The sequence below is a fragment of the Eubalaena glacialis genome, chromosome 17 (assembly GCF_028564815.1).
Source record: "Eubalaena glacialis isolate mEubGla1 chromosome 17, mEubGla1.1.hap2.+ XY, whole genome shotgun sequence".
In the NCBI taxonomy this organism is placed as follows: Eukaryota; Metazoa; Chordata; class Mammalia; order Artiodactyla; family Balaenidae; genus Eubalaena; species Eubalaena glacialis.
Genome location: NC_083732.1, coordinates 42,966,164 through 42,993,391, shown reverse-complemented (window position 1 = coordinate 42,993,391; position 27,228 = coordinate 42,966,164). Strand labels below are relative to the sequence as shown.

Genomic DNA, 27,228 nt, shown 5'->3' with positions numbered 1-27,228 from the left:
GAATCATTTATGACCAGCATTTTCAAGAAGAGTTTGTATATTAGAAGTCCCCGAGGTTTCAAAGTCTTTTGATCCTTTCTTACTGTATATAATCAGAGTGAGACTGCAAAGACTGTTTTATTATCTATTTGCCTTTGTACATATGTATAGCTTATTTAAATAATCATTGTACATCTCCATTCATGTTGTTCTTTGCTTTGTATATAGATTAAAAGAGTTGAGCCAGGTGTTGTTTCATAGTGTTTGTCATCTTTAGAAATGACCAGACACACACACACACGTGCACACACACACACACACGTGTGTATGTCAATATTTACTACCTATTTCTAGTAGAAGCTATTAAAAATTCTTTAATTTTATTTGGACTGAATGAGGATGGAGAGTACACAAAGGTATTGGTAAAAGTTAGTTTGAGAAAATATGTTAGGTTAACTTTTATATTTAAAAAATAAAATTTTAGTTCAACCTTCCTTTTTGTCTGAGTTTAAAAAAAGGAAAAATTCACCTTATGTTTGTTTCCTGGAAGACCTGTGGTTTCAGAGGAATTTGGACTAGAGAATAAACAAATTTCTATATGCATTGCATTTTCATTAGCAGCATTTATCAGAATAAAAGAGATTTTATTAAAAATATTTAATTTATGAGCTTGTACAGCAGAATATATAAGGTACATAGTTTTAGTTGTTCTAGTGAAACTGGGATTGTAGTCATTCTAGTGTTGAAACTGAAAAATAGATGTTTTTTGTCCAGTACATATTTTATTATTTCCCTAAAGTTTATACTTGTTTTATAATTCTTTGTTCACTTAGGTTAAAATTTTGGTTTTAAAATATTTTGAAATCATTATTTAAATGCAAATGTCTATTTTTCATAAGTAAAATTAGACCTCTGGATCATGTGCCAAAAATTTTGAACCACATTTTCTTAAAGTAAAACTCTTTTCTTGATTTGTTTAACTTACATACATGGAATTATGATGCTAACAAATGATATAATGGTGTTACATTACTAAATGGTACCCTGTCACAGAATTGCTCACTTATGAAAAACCAGTTTATAACTTGACAGATGGATAGAGATTCTATTGGTTATAGTGAAGATTGGTTTATGCTCATGTATTAACTTTTTTTTAAGCTTAAACAACAGGGATGCACATGCATCCCTGCTCTCTCTCTCTTCATATAAGGATACCAGTCATATTGGATCATGTATTAGCTTTTTAAGTAACATAAAGTGAATAGTTATAGGATCCTGAGTTGGGAATGGAGTAGGTATTACTGAAGAATACATTTCACTCATGGAAAATCAGATACTTAAAAATCACAAAACACTGATTTAACCTTTATAGTTTATGACAGATCTACCAAAGCTGTCCTATAAAGTAATAGTCTAAAAGCTCTCACTTTAAATATTTTTTTCTCTATCATAACAATTTTGTTTCTTTATGTGTATACTTTCAAATATTATGATTTTGAGACTAAAGGGTTTTAGGTTTATTGTATGTAACAATACAGCAGCAAATATTGAGGATAATAGTGAACTTTGAAAGTTGAGCTAAAATTTACATGAAAGATAAAGTGATAGAAGACATTTAAGAAGAGTGCACATCTTAGGGTAAATATATTTAAACAAAAGTAGAGAGTAGATTAATAAGTACAGAGAATTTTCTAATTCACATTTTAGATAAGAACAGTTGTTTTTCACTTGGAACCATAAAGAAAATGTTAAGGAACAGCTAGTTGTTCAGGATCCACCATGAAGCTGAAAAGAGAAAAAAGAGTTTTTTTAAATAATGAAAATAACTGCTAGGGCTAAGTTAGTTCAAGGTGCAAGTCATTCTTAAAAAGACTATTTTCCCTCATCTTTAGTCTGTATAATTACTTATCTTTCAAGTTACTATTTTCTGACTTGATTGAACTTTCCTGTGCACTTGTTAGTTGTACCATATCTTTTGGCACTTGGTTGCAGTCTAACTAAAAAGTTTTGGTTATATATGAATAGAGCTTGTCTTGGCAATGAGATTATAAACGCCCTGAAGATAAAATCATGTTGTTGTTGTTTTAATTTACCCAGTTCAGAAAGTTTGGGTATAAGCAAGTGGATGTGTTTTAAATAATATTTTTTTAGTATATCTGTATTGTAAAATTAGAAATATTTTCCCCAGTAAATGTAAGTATCCCAAAGACAAACCTATGTCAAAGAAGTAAGATTGGTGGAATGAGGTGAGAAACAGACAAATGTAAAGGATTAAAATTTGTTTTCAAAGCTGTTTAAATAATACACTTACTGGCAATAGGATCTTACTTTCTTATGTATCCTTTTTTCCCATAACCATAGGGCTTTCTCCTTTGCCAAGGGATATTCTGCTCCACAGACCAATTCTTATACTCTTTTTGTCTGGATGTTTTATGATGGCTTATCAGCATAGGCTCCATATTCCAGTATGCCTTATTTAAGTGATTTTTATATTTGAGAGTTCATAGGAATATATTTTGGTTTATATTTTTGTATCTAGGTGCAGACTGGTTTAGTTGCTTTATTTTTTTAAATAAATTTGTTTTATTTATTTTTATTTTTGGCTGTGTTGGGTCTTTGTTGCTGCTCGTGGGCTTTCTCTAGTTGCGGTGAGCGGGGTCTACTCTTTGTTGCGGTGCTCGGGCTTCCCACTGAGGTGGCTTCTCTTATTGTGGACAGAGCACGGGCACTAGGTGCGTGGGCTTCAGTAGGTGTGGCACGCGGCTCAGTAGTTGTGGCTCACAGGCTCTAGAGCGCAGGCTCAGTAGTTGTGGCACACGGGCTTAGCTGCTCCACGGCATGTGGGCTTTTCCCGGACCAGGGCTTGAACCCATGTCCCCTGCATTGGCAGGCAGATTCTTAACCACTGCGCTACCAGGGAAGTCCCTGCTTTATTTCTTAAGATGTATCTTAAACCACTTAGAAATCTTAATTAAAAAGCAGTTTTATTAGAAATTATTTGTGAATTAGTAATACAAACCCACTCATTCTGTGTTTCTAACTGTAATAACTTTCAGATTTTTATTTTAGGTCAAAATATATGCAGCATTTCAAAACTACATAAAATGCACAAAACCAGTTATTAAAAATATAAGTCATATGAACATTAAAATCATAAATAATATTTATAAGCTAATTTCAGCTTTTTGTCCAGGGAGATATATATGCTGTTTGTCCCCAAGGGAAGTCAGCGGTTAACAGTGATAAAACTTTCAGTTTAAAATAGAGTAGGATGACCCAATAGATGTTAAAAATCTTGTTTGAAGTAGGTTTTTAAAATTGTGTTAGAATCAAGCCTAACTTTTTTTTTCTATCAAATTCCAGTGGTCGTAGAAATTAGATGTGATGTGAAAATCAGTGAAAAATAGGGTAGCAATTAAAAGGCATTAAATTGTATTCACTCTGAATTCTGAGAACAAGAATTGATCCAGTTTTATCTGTACTCAGTTTTTCTCTCTAAATTAGGAAATGCTCTGAGAGAGAAAAAGTAATAGAATGCATGTACCAATGACATTAATAGTGCATAGAAAGTTAATCCAAGATGATTAAGTAAAGTTAGGCCATAAAAATCTACCAGATTGTTCTAAATGTGCTATTCTTACTATATTTTTTCCTGCTACCTCGTTAGCCTCCCTTTCTGTACTCTTTTCTACTGTACTGTCAAAGTGTTTTCTCTCCTGGAAAGACTCAAGACATCAATAAGAACAAGTTTCTTTCTTTCCTTCTATACTGTAGAAACTGTGGTTTCAAGATTGGGAGAGTTGAAAATGGATATGATGTCAGACACAAAAATTACGAGTGTCAGGACTTCTTGGGAAATTCATGACTGAATACCAATGCATTTATGATGATATCAAAGTCCTTATTCATTCGTTCATTTAGAAAATATTTGTTTCCTTATGCCATACACTATACTAATACTGCACTAGGGCAGGGGATATGAAGATAAATAAGATGTGGCTCTCGCTTTCCTGCATTTCTAGGCACAAAAGCTGTAGCAGTCATATTTACAGAAGTTACTTGAACTAGAACTAGTTCTTTTCTTTTCATTTATAACAGACTGTTCAAGTCTGGTATAATGTTAAGCTAAAACTTTTTGGATAAGTTTAAGGCAGTCATCGAAGTCTTCCTTAACAGCCTTTGCTACCAACTCACTTGCAACTTTCCAGAAGCTATTGTGCATCCTAATTTAAACCGCATGAGTCAAATTGTTAATCACGAGAAATTTCAACCATATTCTTGGCTTCCTCAATTGAGGGTTAAATCTGAGATATACAGCAAGAGAGATTCTAAAAGTCTACCATATCTAGGTCAGATAAACCTGCCCTTAAGATCTAGAGTAAATACATATTAAAAATCAGGCTGAGACTGTCAGAGTCAGCCAACTTGAAAGCATTCACACCTGATCTCCCCATCTCCTCACCTAGCTTCAATTCCAGAATTGACTTTTTCATTTTCCATTTATTACCAATCCATCAAAATCTACCCTAATTTTAAAATTCCTACCACTTTTTTAAAACTTCTCTTGTCAAATCCAATTTTCAGTCCCATTCTCTTCAGTCATGCTCTACTACATAGGCCCCCTGAGGAGCACTGTACCTTGCATGTTACTCCTCTTTTGGTTTCCTTGATACTCTGCAACTGTGACTCTCCTATCTCTGGTTCCCCTCAGTCTCCTTAATGAAAGGAGGCTTTTCTCTCCTAACCTTTTAAATAAAGGCAGTTCCTCAGGCTTCTGTGAGATATTTTCTTCTTACCTACACACTTTCTCACCAATCCCAGGCTTCAACCATCATCTTGCTATGGTTAACTCCTGAAAATTTTATCTGCAAGGGAACTCTATGGGTATCTTCTTGGTTCAGATGCTTTTTTTTCCTGGCCTAGATTATTGCCCTGCCTGACCAATTTCTCTCCTCTCAATGACATTCACCTTTCTCCCTCCTGCCACAGTTACTACTGATTAGAGCATTCACTAGCCCTCTCAAAAACCTTTAATGACTCCATAATACTGTAAGAAGTAAGTTAAAATTCCTTATTATATTTTCAACTCCCATTTCCTACTCTCTTCTCTCTTTACACATGTACCATATACAAGCCTTATGCTTTAATCATATCTTTGCACCAATTAACACAGCACATTTAACATTTCTTGCATTTGTTCATGTCTACAATTTACCTCTATCTAAGTACCCTTCTCCATCTTTATTTGTCCAAATCTCATTTTTTAAAATCCAGCTCAAGGATCATCTCCTCATTAAAAGCTGTTAAAGAGGCAATCCACTCCTCTAAATTCACATAGCACATTATGACTCTAATGGGTAACTACTATGTATGTCCTGAGCTTGTTATTTTTCTGCAAACAATTGTCTTTCCTACTGGACAGAAAGCATTTTATGGGCAGGGACTGTATTTTTACTTTGTACCCTCTGTAGCTCCCAACACAGTGCTTGTTCATAATTGGAGCTCAATCAGTGCTAGTAAACAGGCTAGGAACCCCAGTATCCCCAGTGCCTAGCACTTATTAACATTCAGTAAAAGTATGTTTAATTGGTAATTGAATGGATGGGTAGATGAACAAATGAATTTTTGTTCTCAATTATCTTAAATAAGCTTTGGCTAGGCCAGACTTCTCAGACAAGTTCATTTCAAATTTCTTTTTCCCTTCTCCTTTTTTTCCAATTACAAAAAATATTTTAACAATTATTATAATAAAGATATTTCTAACATAATTCTAATCTCCAATCTATGGGTCACCTATTTCAAATTTATTCAATACACTATAATATAGTAAAGCATTTGAATAATTTTTTGAAATGTCATATTTGTACTTCAAATTGTTAAAAGGTGACCAGCAAATGACTAATATTAGGTTTAATACAGCCAGGAATACAAATAGGGTCAACTAAGGACTAAAGGCAATAGAAAAAATATATAGACCTCTTATTTCCTACCCCCACTCTCAAATTTTAAGATAGATAAAAAATAGAGTACAGTTAAGGGGAAGGGGCTAGAACATACTGTCTTTTAAACAGAGAAAGGCAATACAAAAGCACATAGAAGAATTGTGAACCCAGGGTAATTACCAGGAACTAGCATAGTAGATGTGAGTTCTGGAGTTTCCAAGAAATCCACATTACTTCTTTGGAAGGTCTTGCTATAATTCATCTGACGGTGGCTGTATAAATAGTTATAGGTTATGGCTGTGCAATTTATTACGATCTTCCTGAGTAGAATGTAGCACAGTTCAAATTCACTCAAGGTGGCAAGGTTTCGGATGATTTAGATTAAGTGCCTGAATACGGACTTCTTTTCTTGGTTATTTACCCTTAAAAAAAAGACTAAGGAGTAATTTAACAAGTATCACCAGAAATTTTTTTAAAACAGAAGAGCACTAATTCTCTAGAGAAGATAAAAGGAGATAACTGTAATTGCAGCAAGAAGTTTAAACAGAAGGAAGACTATCTTGGGCATCAGAATGTTGAAAAAATAGGATAGCTAAGAAGAAGGACTATAGATTTTCCATCTCTAGAGGATAAAAAGAAAGAAAAATCATCTAAAAGTATAGGCCTGGAACTACAGAGTTGAATAAGTTACCTTTAAAGCTCCCTTTTGTGCCTGAAATTCTATTGATGTCATTATGCATTATAGCACAGTGTTTAAAATAGCCACAAAAATAAAATTTTTAGGTGAAATATGTATCAACTAAATTTCCAGGTATTTGTTTCATTACCATAATTTAACACCCCAAAATATGGACTTACTGGAGAGCTATATTCTCCGTGCCATTTAAAGCCAACTAGAACTATTTATATAATCTCAGAATAGCAAAATTTCCTTCATCTCATTTTTCTAATTATATATTTGTTACTTACTAATAATTAATTTAATTTCAAAGAACTTGATTTATTTTTTAACTTTATCGAGGAATAGTTAACAAATATATATATGTATTCAAAACTGAATGATTACAAGAGAAGTTGACTTGCTTTTAATCTTTTCCAAACAATGTCTTGAATTTCCCTTTTATTTGCAGTAAGTAAAGACATTTCAAAAAGCTGTTAAGCTATGATGATCTTAACCATTATATATAGCTTTATTGCAAAATAAAAACCACAGAGCTTAAGAAAAATTAAGAAGTAAAATTTTTTTCATCTTTTTCTGCATCCTTTGTCTCCCACCCCTGCACACCTTAGACACCCATGACCCACATCTAAATCTGTTTACCTGAAAGCATCAGTAAAATGGTAATTCTTAAAGTGTGATCATAATCAAAAGTTTTTGTGCTTCAAAAGGAAAGTGATTTCAAACCCATAAAAAGAGTGAGATTTAGGAAAATGAGCAAATGGGACAGGTTTTAAGGTGAGGTAAAGGGAATGGAGTTTTTTCTACCGGTTCTAAAATTATATCATGTATATTGCCACCTCCCTGGCAAAAAAATAAAAATAAAAATAAGGCCTGCTCGTAACTTACCTATTCCACACATTACTATTCTCCCAGAACTCGTAAATCGTGTAGCGAGATTCATTTGAAAGCTTCTGTATAGAAATACTGAAATGGAAAAGGAAAGGCGTAATTAGCCACAGGAAATTAAATACAAGAAATAAACTAATATTTCTAATCATCTCTAATCTTATCCATTTGTATAGGAAACACCTATGGTTCCTGCATGAAAATTGAAGTTTTGTTAATAATTGATTAACATGTCTGTTTAATATACTTTTTTAGTTTTCTGGTTTGGCATCATGAATACTGTCTCAGTATATTTTAGAAATCACAAATATAACATTGTAAAATTTCATTCATATATCCATTCAAAAAGTTTTGGTTTTTTTGTTTTGTTTTGCTTTTTTAAATTTTATTTATTTATGGCTGTGTTGGGTCTTCATTTCTGTGCGAGGGCTTTCTCTAGTTGCAGCAAGTGGGGGCCACTCTTCATCACGGTGCGCAGGCCTCTCACTATCGCGGCCTCTCTTGTTGCGGAGCACAGGCTCCAGACGCGCAGGCTCAGCAATTGTGGTTCACGGGCCTAGTCGCGCCGTGGCATGTGGGATCTTCCCAGACCAGGGCTCAAACCCGTGTCCCCTGCATTGGCAGGCAGATTCTCAACCACTGCGCCACCAGGGAAGCCCAAGGATTTTTTTTAAAAAAATCAGATGTGGTGCTTTTTTAAATGGAAGTATAGTTGATTTACATTATATTTCAGGTATACAGCATAGTGATTCAGTAGTTTTGCAGGCTATACTCCATTAAATGTTATTACAAGTTAATGGTTATAATTCCCTGTGCTATACAATACATCCTTGCTGCTTATCTATTTTATACATAGTAGTTTGTATAAACTACTCTTTTTTAAATTTTTTAAAATAATTTTTATTGGAGTATAGTTGATTTACAATGTTGTGTTAGTTTCGGGTTTACAGCAAAGTGAATCAGTTATACATAGACATATATCCACTCTTATGATTCTTTTCCCATATAGGTCATTTCAGAGTATTGAGTAGACTTCCCTGTGCTACACAGTAGGTCCTTATTAGTTATCTATTTTATATATAGTAGTATGTATATCTCAATCCCAATAAATTGAGAGATTGGGAGAAATTGGGAGAATAGGATATTGATTTAATAGAGAACATAGAACATACCAGTAAAATAGCCAAGCTCAATGTAAATTTAGGATTTACCTAAGTGTGGCCAGCAGATGGTGGTAACTACACAGAAATTGTAATACTTATTTGGCTTGTAGTTTGGTGTTTTTCACAGAGCTATTGATCTAGCTTGCTTCCATTAAGATATGATGTAGCAAATATTGTTATTAGTTCAATTTCAGATTTTCTCGGGGAAAGGTTTATAACATAATCAAAGCAATTGAACAGAAAGTGAAACTGGAGATTTTCTAACCCCAGGAGTTTATAGATGGGCTTTTGGCGGGGTTCCTTGAAATCCCAGAAATGAGCTGCAAATTACTGTGCATATCTACTTTTTCCTGGGAAGAGAATCCATAGTTCTCATCATAGTCTAAAAAGATCTGTAATCCCCAAATGTAATCTGACAATGTAATGGTCAAATTTCAATCCATGACTATGAACTGCCTCCTACAAACTAATTCATTTGTATTACTTATTACATATAAAAATCACTTATCCTGCTATCTGAACCTGCCATTTTCCAGACTAGCCACAAGAAATTCACAAAATTTTAGCCTGATGCTCAAGTTTTGAAGGACTGAAGAAGATAACACAGTGTGATAAGGTAGTGGTTTGAAGTATAGCCATATAGGCTTACCTTCATCCACCATGTATTAGAGCTTTGTCACCTTGGGCCCATTACTTAACCTGTTTCCTCACCTGTTAAATGGTGGTAATAATAGTACTGTGAGTACTAAATAAGGCATTACATGTAGAATGTTTTGCCCAGTAATTGGTATATTGTATGTGTGTATATGTGTGTGTGTGTTAGCTGTTAGCTCAATAGCAAAAAACAAAGTAGCACTTTCCTTAGGTGAGTGAAAGCTAAGCCTTAATGGTATCAAAGTTGAGAAACGTGACAGAATTAAAAGGAACAGAAAAGAAACAGGGAAAAAGACAAATCTTTGAAAACAATGAGGAGCAGCAAGCCAATAATAATGATGATAACAATTATTATATTATTATACATACTAATAACAATGGTGATGTTTGCTAACATGTATTGCTCTGTTTCAGGCCCTAGTCTAAGCATTTCCCATGGATTAAGTCATTTTACCTTCACAGTCACTCTGGGAATCATATGGTAGATACTGTCTGTTGCCTCCCCAACTGTCATTCCCCTCTGTCTAACCGAGCCCTGCCATTGTTCATTTTGCAATATATCCAATGTACCTAAATATTTGTTTTCTAACCTCCCCTGTAGCCAGGAATGGCCATGTGACTTGAGTTGGGCCAATGAGATACCAAGGGAAGTATGCTGAGAAGCAAGGACTTCTGGGAAACTTTGTGTCCTTAGGTTCAGACATGAGAGGATGGCTTGTTGGTGTTGCTCCTTTCTCCTTCTTCCTGACTGTAGGCCATCTGGTCAAGAGCCAGATGAAAGAGTTGAAAGACCAGTTCAGATTGTGTCTCAAAGGACTATGGGTGAAAATGCTAATCAAAATTGTTCTACAGACTGGGTGCTTTCAATTAAGGGCAAAACCGACCAATACACAGCAATGGCATTTAAGGACATTGATATTTGAGACTGTACAATACAGATAATAATACATATGCAATGATGACACTGAGACAGCAAGAAAAGGTTAATGATAAAATTTTTAGAAATTTCAGCCAGCAATATTTCTGTTAAAAGGGCTTAGGGCTTGAAGGATTAGCTTTCAATTATTTGCAAACTTAAAATTACATGATGTAACTCTGAGCTTTTGCTTTGTGACTGTACTAACTTAAACACCCTCAGTCTTCCTCCTCAATGTATTCATACTTCCTGTGGCACTCAAAAACTCACTGGCTAAAGCAAGAGTTCTTTGGCTAAGCTGTCTCTGGATAAGGTCACTTAGAGCTTCAGCCCTGAGCTCCAGGAGACCTTGAACATTCCAGGAGCTGGAAAATGTCAGTGAAATGGGGAAAAATGATGTAGCTCAGGAACGGTTGGGGTTAAACATCTTACCTAAGGTAGCTTGGCTCATCAGGAACAGGACACACTTCGTCTTGGCTTCCTCTGTTCCCCAGGTGGCCTACCTTAACTCACAGAGCCTAATCACTGGAGTAAAGGGCACACAGGAGGGATAGTTCCCACAATTCTCCACCACACTACAGCCACGCATTTATTTTGTCTATATAAAAATGCTGATAAATTAATGGTTCAATGTGCCACAGGGTACCATGAGTTCTTAAGGATGTTTCTTTGGCCATAGTACAACTCCCAGGGTTGATTCTTACAATGCAATTCCACATTCATGTTCCCTACATCCTTGACATGGAGTTTAGAATACATACAAAGTCTAGAATTTGGTAGCTGAGAGTGACTTCAGAAATCATTTTATTCTACTTAACAGCTGTGAAATTAAGGCCAAGAACATGGCTTTAATTGTTCAAGAATGAGTATCCTATTTTCCCAACTGGTTTCCTAGATCCTTGGAAGCAGAAACTATTCTCAACTTTCCGAAGTCAAGCATGGTTCTGAGAATACACTGTGTACATCACATATATTCAGTTGGTACCTCCCCGTGCCAAACACAGGGATTAAATAAGCCTTCATGATTACAAAATATGTGAAAAGAGTAATCAAAAAATGTGTGTGTGTGTGTGTGTGTGTTATACATAGGTCACACAATTGCTCTGCTTGGGTTTTTCAGTAACTTTTTTAACATCTTCGTTGGAGTAAAATTGCTTTACAATGTTGTGTTAGTTGCTGCTATATAACAAAGTGAATCAGCTATATGTATACATACATCCCCATGTCTCCTCCCTCTTGCATCTCCCTCCCACCCTCCCTATCCCATCCCTCTGGTGGTCACAAGCACCGAGCTGATCTCCCTGTGCTATAAGGCTGCATCCCACTAGCTATCTATTTTACATTTGCTAGTGTATATATGTCAATGCTACTCTCTCACTTCATCCCAACTTCCCCTTCCCCTTCCCTGTGTCATCAAGTCTATTCTCTACGTCTGCGTCTTTATTCCTGTCCTGCCCCTACGTTCTTCAGAACCTTTTTTTTCTTTAGATTCCATATATATGTGTTAGCATACGGTATTTGTTTTTCTCTTTCCGATTTACTTCACTCTGTATGACAGTCTCTAGGTCCATCCACCTCACTACAAATAACTCAATTTCATTTCTTTTTATGGCTGAGTAGTATTCCATTGTATATATGTGCCACATCTTCTTTATCCATTCATCTGTCGATGGACACTTAGGTTGCTTCCATGTCCTGGCTATTGTAAATAGAGCTGCAATGAACACTGTGGTACATAACTCTTTTTGAATTATGGTTTTCTCAGGGTATATGCCCAATAGTGGGATTTCTGGGTCATATGGTAGTTCTATTTTTAGTTTTTTGAGGAACCTCCATACTGTTCTCCATAGTGGCTGTATCAGTTTACATTCCCACCAACAGTGCAAGAGGGTTCCCTTTTCTCCACACCCTCTCCAGCATTTGTTGTTTGTAGATTTTTTGATGGTGGCAATTTTAACAGGTGTGAGGTGATACCTCATTGTAGTTTTGATTTGCATTTCTCTAATGATTAGTGATGAGTAATTCATTTTTAAATTCAGTTGACTGACTAACAAAAGCCCTGTCAGCCCCCCAAACCTCTGAGTATCCTAGTCAAATACCTAGAGGGCAAAGCCTCACTAATTCAGTGCCTTGAATTTAAGAAAATAAGACCTTATAATTGGAACAAAAGGGATGTTGTCTATTCTACTCCTGGTTAACCATGGAAAGTCCAGGAAACTCTAATTCAAGGATGACCAAGTACTGACAGGAAAGATTAAACATGGGTTTTGGAGTCAGACAAACTCAGGCAAATTGTTTAACCCATCTGAGCCTATTTCTTCCTGAACTGGATGTAATACAAACCTCAGATGATGGCAGTGAAGATTAAATAAGAAAATGGAAACAAAATGCCTAATCTCATAAATACTTAATTTCTACTTTATTTTATGACAGCATTTCCTCTCTAACCATAGAGAGGCTGAGCCAAACATTGTGAGAGAAGAAACTGCAAAACTCTGGTAATTCACAGATAATTCAGCCAAGCCCCAGGCAATCACACTGAGTGCATTAGAGCATGACTGATGACATGAGTGGCCCATTTGACTGTTCATCAATTAATACAGATAGAAGATTAAATTTGATCAACTAATACAACTGAATTTAGATAGGCACACCAGCATAACATGTATTCCACATATTTTCCATTTCTTTGTGGTGATTCTCTGATGCTCATTTCATCTGATAAAGTCTACTTTTTGGTAATTCCAGTAAAAGAAAGAAAGCTGAAACACGATAAGGAATGAAGAGTTATTAAGAAACACAGCAGTCTTGCAAAGGAAAAGGAGAGTCTTAGAGTCTCAATTTATCTTACAGGAAAAGGATACTCTCCTTCCCTTTACTTCACAGCTGGAGCTTAGGGAGCAATTTTTCCTCCGCATTGAGAGAACAGAGTTTGCATCAGGCAACATAAATCTATCTACTCTCTTACTCTCCCACAGCCTGTTTTCCTCACCCTGTGGCTGTTCTAGTCACTTTAGGTCATTTTCCCAACACACATTAAATCAGTGTTTCTGAACCTTAAAAATAGTAAAACTTGAAGATGGCGGAAGAGTAAGACGCGGAGATCACCTTCCTTCCCACAGATACAGTAGAAATACATCTACATGTGGAACTGCTCCTACAGAACACCCACTGAACGCTGGCAGAAGACGTCAGACCTCCCAAAAGGCAAGAAAATCCCCACGTACTTGGGTAGGGCAAAAGAAAAAAGAAATAACAGAGACAAAAGAATAGGGACGGGACCTGCACCAGTGGGAGGGAGCTGTGAAGGAGGAAAGGTTTCCACACACTAGGAAGCCCCTTCGTGGGCAGAGACTGCGGGTAGCAGAGGGGGGAAGCTTCGGAGCCACGGAGGAGAGTGCAGCCAAAGGGGTGCGGAGGGCAAAGCGGAGAGATTCCCGCACAGAGGATCGGTGCCGACCAGCACTCACCAGCCCGAGAGGCTTGTCTGCTCAGCCACTGGGGCGGGCGGGGGCTGGGAGCTGAGGCTCGGGCTTCGGGCTTCGGTGCTAGCCAGGAGGGAGTCTGGGAAAAAGACTGCAGCTGCTGAAGAGGCAAGAGACTTTTTCTTGCCTCTTTGTTTCGCGGCGCGCAAGGAGAGGGGATTCAGAGCGCCGCCTAAACGAGCTCCAGAGACGGGCGCAAGCCGCGGCTACCAGCGCGGATCCCACAGCAAAAGGGGTGCAGAGGGAAAAACGGAGAGATTCCTGCACAGAGGCTCGGCGCCGAGCAGCACTCACCAGCCCGAGAGGCTTGTCGGCTCACCTGCCGGGTAGGGCGGGGGCTGGGAGCTGAGGCTCGGGCTTCGGTCTGATCGCAGGGAGAGGACTGGGGTTGGCTGCGTGAACACAGCCTGAAGGGGCTAGCGCACCACAGCTAGCCGGGAGGGAGCCCGAGAAAAAGTCTGCAGCTGCTGAAGAGGCAAGAGACTTTTTCTTGCCTCTTTGTTTCGTGGCGTGCAAGGAGAGGGGATTCAGAGCGCCGCTTAAACGAACTCCAGAGACGGGTGCGAGCCGCGGCTATCAGCGCGGACCCCAGAGACGGGCATGAGACGCTAAGGCTGCTGCTGCTGCCACCAAAAAGCCTGTGTGCGAGCACAGGTCACTCTCCACACCGCCCCTCCCGGGAGCCAGTGTAGCCCGCCACGGCCAAGCTCCCGTGATCCAGAGACAACTTCCCCGGGAGAGCGCACAGCGCGCCTCAGGCTGCTGCAACGTCACGCCGGCTTCTGCCGCCGCAGGCTCGTCCCGCCTCCTCTGTACCACTCCCTCCCCCCAGCCTGACTGAGCCAGAGCCCGCGAAGCAGCTGCTCCTTTAACCCCGTTCTGTCTGGGCGGGGAACAGATGCCCTCAGGCGACCTACATGCAGAGGCGGGTCCAAATCCAAAGCTGAACCCCGGGAGCTGTACGAACAAAGAAGAGAAAGGGAAATCTCTCCCAGCAGCCTCAGAAGCAGTGGATTAAAGCTCCACAAACAACTTGATGTGCCTGCATCTGTTGAATACCTGAATAGACAACGAATCATCCCAAATTTAGGAGGTGGACTTTGGGAGCAGGATATATTAACTTTTACCCTTTTCCTTTTTTTGTGAGTGTATATCTGTATGCTTCTGGGTGAGATTTTGTCTGTATAGCTTTGATTTCACCGTTAGTCCTAGGGTTAGGTCCGTCCGTTTTTTTTTTTTTTTTTTAACTTAAAAAATTTTTTTTCCCAATAAATGTTTTCTTAATAATTTTTCCTTATTTTCTATTTTTAAAAAATAAAAAAAAAATTTTAATAAGTTTTTTCATATTTTTTATTTTAAAAATTAAAAAAAATTTTTTTCTTAATATATTTTTTCTTAATAATTTTTTCTTATTTTTTATTATAAAAAATTAATAAATCTATTTTTAAAAATTAAAAAAAATTTTCTTAATAAATTTATTCTTAATAATTTTTTTCTTATTTTTTATTATAATAGCTTTATTTTATTTTATTTTATCCTCTTTCTTTCTTTCTTTCCATTTTTTCTCCCTTTTATTCTGAGCCATGTGGATGAAAGGCTCTTGGTGCTCCAGCCAGGCATCAGGGCTGTGCCTCTGAGGTGGGAGAGCCAACTTCAGGACACTGGTCCACAAGAGGCCTCCCAGCTCCACGTAATACCAAACGGCGAAAATCTCTCAGAGATCTCCATCTCAACATCAAGACCCAGCTTCACTCAACCACCAGCAAGCTACAGTGCTGGACACCCTATGCCAAACAACTATCAAGACAGGAACACAGGCCCATCCATTACCAGAGAGGCTGCCTAAAATCATAATAAGGCCACAGACACCCCAAAACACACCACCAGACGTGGAGGAGCCCACCAGAAAGACAAGATCCAACCTCATCCACCAGAACACAGGCACTAGTCCCCTCCACCAGGAAGCCTACAGAACCCATTGAACCAACCTTAGCCACTGGGGACAGATACCAAAAACAACGGGAACTACGAACCTGCAGCCTGTGAAAAGGAGACCCCAAACACAGTAAGATAAGCAAAATGAGAAGACAAAAAAACACACAGCAGGTGAAGGAGCAGGGTCAAAACACACCAGACCTAATAAATGAAGAGGAAATAGGCAATCTACCTGAAAAAGAATTCAGAATAATGATAGTAAGGATGATCCAAAATCTTGGAAATAGAATAGACAAAATGCAAGAAACATTTAACAGGGACGTAGAAGAACTAAAGAGGAACCAAGCAACGATGAAAAGCACAAGAAATGAAATTAAAAATACTCTAGACAGGATCAATAGCAGAATAACTGAGGCAGAAGAACGGATAAGTGACCTGGAAGATAAAATAGTGGAAATAACTACTGCAGAGCAGAATAAAGAAAAAAGAATGAAAAGAACTGAGGACAGTCTGAGAGACCTCTGGGACAATATTAAACACACCAACATTCGAATCATAGGGGTCCCAGAAGGAGAAGAGAAAAAGAAAGGGACTGAGAAAATATTTGAAGAGATTATACTTGAAAACTTCCCTAATATGGGAAAGGAAATAGTTAATCAAGTCCTGGAAGCACAGAGAGTCCCATACAGGATAAATCCAAGGAGAAACACACCAAGACACATATTAATCAAACTATCAAAAATTAAATATAAAGAAAACATATTAAAAGCAGCAAGGGAAAAACAACAAATAACACACAAGAGAATCCCCATAAGGTTAACAGCTGATCTTTCAGCAGAAACTCTGCAAGCCAGAAGGGAGTGGCAGGATATACTTAAAGTGATGAAGGAGAAAAACCTACAACCAAGATTACTCTACCCAGCAAGGATCTCATTCAGATTTGATGGAGAAATTAAAAGCTTTACAGACAAGCAAAAGCTGAGAGAGTTCAGCACCACCAAACCAGCTTTACAACAAATGCTAAAGGAACTTCTCTAGGCAAGAAACACAAGAGAAGGAAAACACCTACAATAACAAACCCAAAACATTTAAGAAAATGGGAATAGGAAAATACATATCGATGATTACCTTAAATGTAAATGGATTAAATGCTCCCACCAAAAGACACAGACTGGCTGAATGGATACAAAAACAAGACCCATATATATGCTGTGTACAAGAGACCCACTTCAGACCTAGAGACACATACAGACTGAAAGTGAGGGGATGGAAAAAGATATTCCATGCAAATGGAAATCAAAAGAAAGCTGGAGTAGCAATTCTCATATCAGACAAAATAGACTTTAAAATAAAGACTATTACAAGAGACACAGAAGGACACTATATAATGATCAAGGGATCGATCCAAGAGGAAGGTATAACAATTGTAAATATTTATGCACCCAACATAGGAGCACCTCAATACATAAGGTAAATACTAACAGCCATAAAAGGGGAAATCGACAGTAACACAATCATAGTAGGGGACTTTAACAGCCCACTTTCACCAATGGACAGATCATCCAAAATGAAAATAAATAAGGAAACACAAGCTTTAAATGATACATTAAACAAGATGGACTTAATTGATATTTATAGGACATTCCACCCAAAAACAACAGAATACACATTTTTCTCAAGTGTTCATGGAACATTCTCCAGGATAGATCATATCTTGGGTCACAAATCAAGCCTTGGTAAATTTAAGAAAATTGAAATCATATCAAGTATCTTTTCCGACCACAACGCTATGAGACTAGATATCAATTACAGGAAAAGATCTGTAAAAAATACAAACACATGGAGGCTACACAATACACTACTTAATAACGAAGTGATCACTGAAGAAATCAAAGGGGAAATCAAAAAATACCTAGAAACAAGTGACAATGGAGACACGACGACCCAAAACCTATGGGATGCAGCAAAAGCAGTTCTAAGAGGGAGGTTTATAGCAATACAAGCCTACATCAAGAAACAAGAAACATCTCGAATAAACAACGTAACCTTGCACCTAAAGCAATTAGAGAAAGAAGAACAAAAAAACCCCAAAGCTAGCAGAAGGAAAGAAATCATAAAGATCAGATCAGAAATAAATGAAAAAGAAATGAAGGAAACAATAGCAAAAATCAATGAAACTAAAAGCTGGTTCTTTGAGAAGATAAACAAAATTGATAAACCATTAGCCAGACTCATCAAGAGAAAAAGGGAGAAGACTCAAATCAATAGAATTACAAATGAAAAAGGAGAAGTAACCACTGACACTGCAGAAATACAAACGATCATGAGAGATTACTACAAGCAACTCTATGCCAATAAAATGGACAACCTGGAAGAAATGGACAGATTCTTAGAAATGCACAACCTGCCGAGACTGAACCAGGAAGAAATAGAAAATACGAACAGACCAATCACAAGCACTGAAATTGAAACTGTGATTAAAAATCTTGCAACACACAAAAGCCCAGGACCAGATGGCTTCACAGGCGAATTCTATCAAACATTTAGAGAAGAGCTAACACCTATCCTTCTCAAACTCTTCCAAAATATTGCAGAGGGAGGAACACTCCCCAACTCATTCTACGAGGCCACCATCACCCTGATACCAAAACCAGGCAAAGACACCACAAGGAAAGAAAACTACAGGCCAATATCACTGATGAACATAGATGCAAAAATCCTCAACAAAATACTAGCAAACAGAATCCAACAGCACATTAAAAGGATTATACACCATGATCAAGTGGGATTTACTCCAGGAATGCAAGGATTCTTCAATATACGCAAATCAATCAACGTGATACATCATATTAACAAATTGAAGGAGAAAAACCATATGATCATCTCAATAGATGCAGAGAAAGCTTTCGACAAAATTCAACACCCATTTATGATAAAAGCCCTGCAGAAAGTAGGCATAGAGGGAACGTTCCTCAACATAATAAAGGCCATATATGACAAACCTACAGCCAACATTGTCCTCAATGGTGAAAAACTGAAACCATTTCCACTAAGATCAGGAACAAGACAAGGTTGCCCACTCTCACCACTATTATTCAACATAGTTTTGGAAGTGTTAGCCACAGCAATCAGAGAAGAAAAAGAAATAAAAGGAATCCAAATCGGAAAAGAAGAAGTAAAACTGTCACTGTTTGCAGATGACATGATACTATACATAGAGAATCCTAAAGATGCTACCAGAAAACTACTAGAGCTAATCAATGAATTTGGTAAAGTAGCAGGATAGAAAATTAATGCACAGAAATCTCTTGCATTCCTATATACTAATGATGAAAAATCTGAAAGTGAAATTAAGAAAACACTCCCGTTTACCATTGCAACAAAAAGAATAAAATATCTAGGAATAAACCTACCTAAGGAGACAAAAGACCTGTATGCAGAAAATTATAAGACACTGATGAAAGAAATTTAAGATGATACAAATAGATGGAGAGATATACCATGTTCTTGGATTGGAAGAATCAACATTGTGAAAATGACTGTACTACCCAAAGCAATCTACAGATTCAATGCAATCCCTATCAAACTACCACTGGCATTTTTCACAGAACTAGAACAAAAAGTTTCACAATTTGTATGGAAACACAAAAGACCCCGAATAGCCAAAGCAATCTTGAGAATGAAAAATGAAGCTAGAGGAATCAGGCTCCCTGACTTCAGACTATATTACAAAGCTACAGTAATCAAGACAGTTTGGTACTGGCACAAAAACAGAAATATAGATCAATGGAACAGGATAGAAAGCCCAGAGATAAGCCCACGCACATATGGTCACCTTATCTTTGATAAAGGAGGCAAGCATATACAGTGGAGAAAAGACAGCCTCTTCAATAAGTGGTGCTGGGAAAATTGGACAGGTACATGTAAAAGTATGAAATTAGAACACTCCCTGACACCATACACAAAAATAAACTCAAAATGGATTAAAGCCATAAGTGTAAGGCCAGACACTATCAAACTCTTAGAGGAAAACATAGGCAGAACACTCTATGACATAAATCACAGCAAGATCCTTTTTGACCCAGCTCCTAGAGAAATGGAAATAAAAACACAAATAAACAAATGGGACCTAATGCAACTTAAAAGCTTTTGCACAGCAAAGGAAACCATAAACAAGACCAAAAGACAACCCTCAGAATGGGAGAATATATTTGCAAATGAAGCAACTGACAAAGGATTAATCTCCAAGATTTACAAGCAGCTCATGCAGCTCAATAACAAAAAGCAAACAACCCAATCCAAAAATGGGCAGAAGACCTAAATAGACATTTCTCCAAAGAAGATATACAGATTGCCAACAAACACATGAAAGAATGCTCAACATCATTAATCATTAGAGAAATGCAAATCAAAACTGCAGTGAGGTATCATCTCACACCAGTCAGAATGGCCATCATCAAAAAATCTAGAAACAATAAATGCTGGAGAGGGTGCGGAGAAAAGGGAACACTCTTGCACTGTTGGTGGGAATGTAAATTGATACAGCCACTATGGAGAACAGTATGGAGGTTCCTTAAAAAACTAACAATAGAACTACCATACGACCCAGCAGTCCCACTACTGGGCATATACCCTGAGAAAACCATAATTCAGAAAGAGTCATGTACCAAAATATTCATTGCAGCTCTGTTTACAATAGCCAGGACATGGAAGCAACCTAGGTGTCCATCATCGAATGAATGGATAAAGAAGATGTGGCACATATATACAATGGAATATTACTCAGCCATAAAAAGAAATGAAATGGAGGTATTTGTAATGAGGTGGATGGAGTTAGAGTCTGTCATACAGAGTGAAGTAAGTCAGAAAGAGAAAAAGAAATACAGTATGCTAACACATATATATGGAATCTAAGGGAAAAAAAAAAAAAAAGGTCATGAAGAACCTAGTGGCAAGACGGGAATAAAGACCCAGACCTACTAGAGAATGGACTTGAGGATATGGGGAGGGGGAGGTGTGAGATGTGACAGGGTGAGAGAGTGTCATGAACATATATACACTACCAAATGTAAAATAGATAGCCAGTGGGAAGCAGCCGCATAGCACAGGGAGATCAGCTCGGTGCTTTGTGACCACCTAGAGTGGTGGGATATGGAGGGTGGGAGGGAGGGAGATGCAAGAGGGAAGAGATATGGGAACATATGTATATGTATAACTGATTCACTTTGTTATAAAGCAGAAGCTAACACACCATTGTAAAGCAATTATACTTCAATAAAGATGTTTAAAAAAAAATAGTAAAACTTTTTACCATTTTTGTAAATGTAAAATATCTAATCTATTCCTGGAAATTGTGATACCCCAAACCAGATTTTATTTTCTTTATAGCCTCACTAAACAAAAAGAGTTTACTGAGCTCTACTTATTGCAGTTTACACTGTGGACCGTATATGTTCTTTCTGCATTCTCCAAAACATCAATTTTATTTTTAAATGAGTAGGCTTTTTAAAACTACATATACTCTCACTTTGGCAAATCTCTTTTAAGTCACTGAAATAAAAAGACTAAAATGGGGTTTTGATTTGGGCCGGTCGTGAAGTATAGTAACAATAGCAAAAAAAGTAGTGCCTGTTATCAGGCACTACTGGGAAGATCGGGAGCTGTATGACATTAATGGCACTGAGCAAGTCCTATTCTACTCTATAAAGGAGGTTAGCCAGCCAGACAACAAGGAAGGAATAGTAAGTGCAGCAGTAATCCCAGCTCATGTTTCCTGGCCCTCAGTGGATGAGAGGCACTCAGTTAATCCTCTCAACCACTTTATGAGGAAACTGAGGCTTAGAGCAAGTAAGGATCTTTCCTAAACCCACAAAGTTAATACAACCCATGTTTAATTCCAGAGCCAGACTTCTTAGCTGCAGAAGTATTCTGCCAGAGTGTGAATAAAATATAACTAGTAATTACTGGGAGGAACACCAAAGAGACAAAGTATGTGTTTCTATGTGCACATACATGCATGCACACATGTGCTAAAAAGCTTTCCCAATGTTCTAAGAGTATTGTGAAATACAATTTAAACAAGCTCCTGAGGTAGGGGTGGATTTGGTTGTGGCAGTTTTCCAGGAGCAGGTGAGTTTGATCTTTGGAATTAAGGTAGAGCATGGGCTGGCAGAGACCTGAAGCTGGGTGCACACTTCTGGGAAGGAGAGTGGCCAGATCGAAGGCACAGCGGTAAGACAATAGATTATGCTGGAAAGGCGATGTGCAGCTGGGCACTGTTGAGGCATAGTGTTCAGGTGAGGGAGAACAAATGGTAGCAGTGCTATGGATTTCTGGGGTCTGTTGGTAGTATAATTGTAGGGTCAGGATAAACTTCTGGCATTTGATAAGATACTCATTAGATATTTATTGCAGGTTTCTGAGTAAGAGAATTCTATGATAATTGTTTCTGGAAAATTATAATTGTAGTAGTTGTTTATTGGACTACTTGGAGTAGAGAAACTGAAGATGAGGTATAGTTTATATTTTAGTAGCCTGAGATAACAGAAGGCTGAGCTGGAGTGGCCATGGAAATAACTTTTTTTTTTTAAATGACAAAGTCCTGCCATCAAGACTTCAGAGATGGTGCAACTTCATAATGAATGGCTGAAATGGTGGTTATTAGGCCATAGGGCGCACTCTCAAGGTAGCAATCAGAGCTAGACGCACTAGAGTTGAGGCCTCATATACCAGAGATGATTTAAATCAGAGTGTGAGTCTGCCTGGATGCAAAAGGAGGAATTTCAGTCTATTTGACTTCCATTGGTGCTCCTAATGCTCAAATCCACACAGAGTCCAAGGATAAAAGAGAAAACAGCCTGTTTAACTCTGCAAAATGCATCACCCCGAGGGCTAGAATGACCATCATAACTTTAGGTGAAGATTCTCAAATACCAGTCTTCCAGACCCCACCCTCATCTAAGACACATGCGCAGGAGCACTTACCGCAAGCAACCACTTTGGGAGGAAGCACTCTCCACATAGTGTTTCAGAGCGAGTTGGAATTCTTCCAAGTCCTGTTCTATCACAGACATCTGACGCTGCACAAGCATGATGTGCTGCAGAGGAAGGGGCAAGTGTTACTGTGTTGACTATCATGGAGCCTCCCTAAGCCAACCCCCTACTGCTCATCCCATCCCTCCTCACAAAACAAACAATTTTTCATCTAAAAATGACTAAAAAGGCCATGACTAGTCCAAGTAATAACACTGTATAAAAGCTGTAGTATAGGCAGGATATTTTCTTGCCTCTAGTAACAGGCACTAAAAACGGTGTCCTTCATGATGACATATTTCCCTTTTAAAAGCAGTGGTTCTCCATCAGAATCACTGGGGAGGTTTTAAAATTGCATTTATATCAGAATCTCTGGAGTGGGGTCCAGGCACTGGTATTTATAAAAACCTCTCCAAATGATTTTAATGTGCAGCCAGGGTTGGGATCACTGACCTAAAGTCACTTACCAAATTTTAAAGAGAAGTTCTATTGTACACAGTGCACAGCTCCAGCTTCTCCTTGGCTATTTTGTGATATTAGACATATTATGAATTTCATTACAAACAACCAAATTTCAAAAAATATGTGTTCACTGAGGCATTTCCAAAACTACATAAACCATCACAGGGTTCTCAAACAATTAACCACCTATAATAGGCCCCACTCAAATCTCATGGCATTAGATGAAGCCTGTGTTTAATGGATCATGCTGGGTTGGATGACAACTGATTCTTGTAACAAATCCTATTACCATTATAGCACCTGTAGTTTGAATACTTTCCTAAAGATCTGCCTATGGGCTTCTCATGGTATTTTGATCTCAAGATTAGTCCTTTCCTCATCAATTGTTGGTAGTGAATCATAAAAGTGCAAAAAAAAAAACAAGGATTGGAAGTGAATTATAAAAGTGCAAAGCAACAACAATAATGTGAGAAAGATTTAGAATATGAGGAAACTAACTTGCATGATCTTACCCAGCTATGTAGCAGTAGAGCTAGAATTAAGCCTCTGGTTTGCTATCTCCTATTCCAATGAACTTCTCTCTTAATGTTAACAGCTACCATTGGATGAACACTAATTATATTGTAGGTATTATGTTAGGCACTTTTTATATTGAACAAATGTTCCTACTTTGTGTTCCTACAGGGAATTAGTAAATGCTGGATTCTAGTATACAGTGATGGATTAAGATAGAATTCTTGTCTTCATAGGTTTTAGCAAAGAAATAAACAAGTCTTGAACACCGTGTCTAAGAAGTAATTTTAGGTATGGCCCATGAAACTTATTGTATGTAAATTGATCAGAATTCTACTAGAATTTTGACCAACTGTATTGCCAAATAAATTTTGATCCTTGTGTTAAAATCCTTTGACTATTTAAGGCTTAAAATAATATTTGGTCCCCCAAACACATATGAGCAGGAAGCAGGCTGTGAATACTGCATAACCCCCAAGAAAGGTAATGTTCCACAATGGGCTGACTCAGGTGTGGTCATGGATGATAATGGACCAAGAAGAAACTCTTAAAGAAGAACAGAAAACAGAGTTCCTCTTAGAATGGGGATCTGGTGTCTAATAGTGGAACTTCCTTCATTAACTAGATCTCAGAATGGAGATCTGGTGTCTAATAGTGGAACTTCCTTCATTAAAATACCTTCCCAGCATGAATTCATTGTTGCAACTAACCCGTGAATGTTGTGTATTTCCTATTCATCTGTTTTCTGAGTGGCAGTTTTATGGCATTTATCCTGGCCTAGTTTTATCATTGTATATTTTATCTGTGTGTGTGCAGGGGTTGGGGGTTTCAGACCTTAAAGGGCTACATCCTGACCTTACAGAGAAGACTAAACATCATCCAGGGATCCTGGATTTTGAGCTAGAAGCAGTAACTGGAGGAGACTTTGGGTGGTCTCCCTTGTGAAGGTAATGTGTTCTATAAATGTGAAAAGAAAGATGCAAATGAACATCTGATGACCAGAAGGTAGACTATGGCACAGACTCCAAACTGTTCATCAAAATCCATTTCTTTCTTCTTTCTAGAGTTAGACTTACAAATTCCATTATCCCTTGAAGTTAGGTGTAGCCAACTGACGAGTTCTCACCAACAGAATATGAGCAGAAGTGCTGTGTACTACTTTTGAGCTAAGACTTTCAGGAAGGATGTGAGCCTCCTCCACCTTCTCTTTTTCTTTTCTGCTAGTAAGATGAAGACCTGCCTTAGGACTGGCAGGCCCACAGGTGAGAGAAGTCTGTGTCCCTGAATCATTGTGTGGACTATTTACTAGGAAAACTTTTATTGCATTGGAATCATCCTACATCTTGGGTCTATTTGTTTCCATAACCTAGTCACCTAAATGAGTTCAGTAATTTGAATTGAGCTTTATCTTATTTCCCTTCAGGATCAGGAATCAAAGTCAATAACTATCTCCTAAGGTTGTATAATGAACAATCAGCCTCCTATCTGACTCTCCCAGGACCTAGTTTTAATATCAATGACTAAGAGTTAAAGATAATCTCTACCAAAATAATTATGGATACATCCTTTTGACAAAAATCTACAGGTCAGATATTTGACAAACAGTGACTCACATGATTCTTATGGGCTTTCCTAATGAAATATTATAAATATATCCACCTATTCCATCATAATTCTTTTAGTCTGAAGGCAATTGTTATGTGATCTAGTGAGGCAGGTTGTAAATATGACCAGAGTCCTTCACTACTCCCTGAACCCATGCCCTTTGTAATGTGACTTTTCACTTCTCCATCTAGACATGGATTCTATTTCCCCTTTTCTTGGATCTGGGCTGGACTTCTAACTTGCTTTGGCCAACAGAAAGTGGCAGAAGTGACGCTGTGGTGGTTTCAAATTTAGGCCCCAAGAGACCTTGTGAGTTTCCACTCTTTCGCTTGGATCCCTGACATTGTCATGTAAATGAGCCCTGCTAGAGCAGGGGTCAGCAAACTTTTTATGTAAACGGCCAGATGGTAAAGGTTTTAGGCTTTGAAGGCCATATGGTTCCTGTCACAACTACTCAACTCCCCTGTTTTATTGTGAAAGCAAACATAGGCAATAAATAAACAAATGGGTATGGCTCTATTCCAGTGAAACCTTATATATAAAGACAAGCAGTGAGCTGTAGTTTTGCCAACCCCTATGCTGGAGGATTAAAACCACATAGAACAAAGCTGAGTCAGTGGATTCATCCTAGCTGAGGTCCTAGACATGTGAGAAAGCCCAGCTATTATCAGTAAAGCTGGCATGCAGCTGATTACAGATGCCAAAAGGGAGCCAGCTGAGACCACCAAGATGATCTCGCCCTAAATTGCCTACATGCAGAATTGTGGTTTAAGCCATTCAGTTTTGGGTGGTTTGCTATATAGCAATAGCTAAATGGTTCACTCACTTATATACATGGATGTGAATATGATTTGGAAAAATTAAATTTACTTTGCAATCCAAACAAGGCACTTCTTTCCCCTCTTTTCCTCAGATATTTACACAAAGAAATCAGTTTATAAAGAGGCCCAGATAATCTGCCTGCATTTTATGACTACTGTGACAAGTGGAGCTTTTTGAATCTTGGGTAATTTAAGGTAGACTTTCTGAGGTCCAAAGGAAATCCTTAAATTTTTCTATGCTGGCCAGGTTAAGATGTGGTATATGGAGTACGGGAGAAGTAGGGAAGGGGTCCTAATATCTTCATGATATTTCTATATGTCTCTTGTTTAAAATATACAGCCTTTAATCCTTACTGAAATCTGAGATCCTATAATGTAAATGGCCAGCCCAGAACTTTCTTTCACGGTAGAAAATAGTGCTACATTTTTGTTTCTCTGCTTTGGAAGGGGTTAATATTGCTTTTATGACTTACCTTATAGGGATTTTGTTACAATGGAATTAGGGTGGAATATTTGGATTTTCTTGGGCTGAGAAGTGCTAATTATGAAAGGTTAATCCAGGTTTACTGAATAGTATTTCCCAATGACGTTACGTTACAGTTGCATGTACGTCTGATTTCTTGGATTTTTTTATTTCAAGAAATATCAGCTTTTTAAATAACTGGAGACAAAGAAATGTTTTAAACACAACCAATTTGTTTTATTTTAGTCTGTCTCTATTACTACATTTACAATTGTGTTCCAAGCATTCTTCAGAAACATCAGAACCTTCCTTGTGTGCTCTTGTTGGAGTCTCTTAACAGCTATTGCAAAGCAAGACTATGTTTTGAAAGTCTCTGACATATTAGTTGGCAATAGCCCACAAAACACATTAAAGTGCATGGCAGAATTAATTTACTCACAAAATATTATTCATAGGTTTAATGAGGATACAGAAGCAAAAAAAAAAAAAAAGATATTAGATTTGTAAACTCCTATTGTATGAAAAGGGATTCTAGTGTATATATACAAAAATAATGTGCTCAAGAAAAGTTAACAGTTTTTGAAAAGCACCAGAATGTGATAAAATTTGTTTAAAATTATATGGATTTTTTTTGTTAACATCTTCACTGGAGTATAATTGCTTTACAATGTTGTGTTAGTTTCTGCTGTAT

At 37.6% G+C, this 27,228-nt stretch overlaps 1 protein-coding gene across 1 annotated transcript in view; it reads right to left on the bottom strand.

Annotated features, from left to right (window-relative positions):
- Nucleotides 1-1,738: 1,738 nt before the first annotated feature.
- NECAB1 (N-terminal EF-hand calcium binding protein 1) overlaps nt 1,739-27,228 on the bottom strand; it is a 292,395-nt gene continuing 266,905 nt past the window's right edge. The window contains exons 10-13 of the mRNA XM_061171970.1: nt 22,626-22,738; nt 7,489-7,566; nt 6,102-6,193; nt 1,739-1,764 (exon numbers count right to left, since the gene is read on the bottom strand). Coding sequence (XP_061027953.1) covers nt 1,739-1,764; nt 6,102-6,193; nt 7,489-7,566; nt 22,626-22,738 — 309 coding nt within the window. The remainder of the gene's footprint in view (nt 1,765-6,101; nt 6,194-7,488; nt 7,567-22,625; nt 22,739-27,228) is intronic.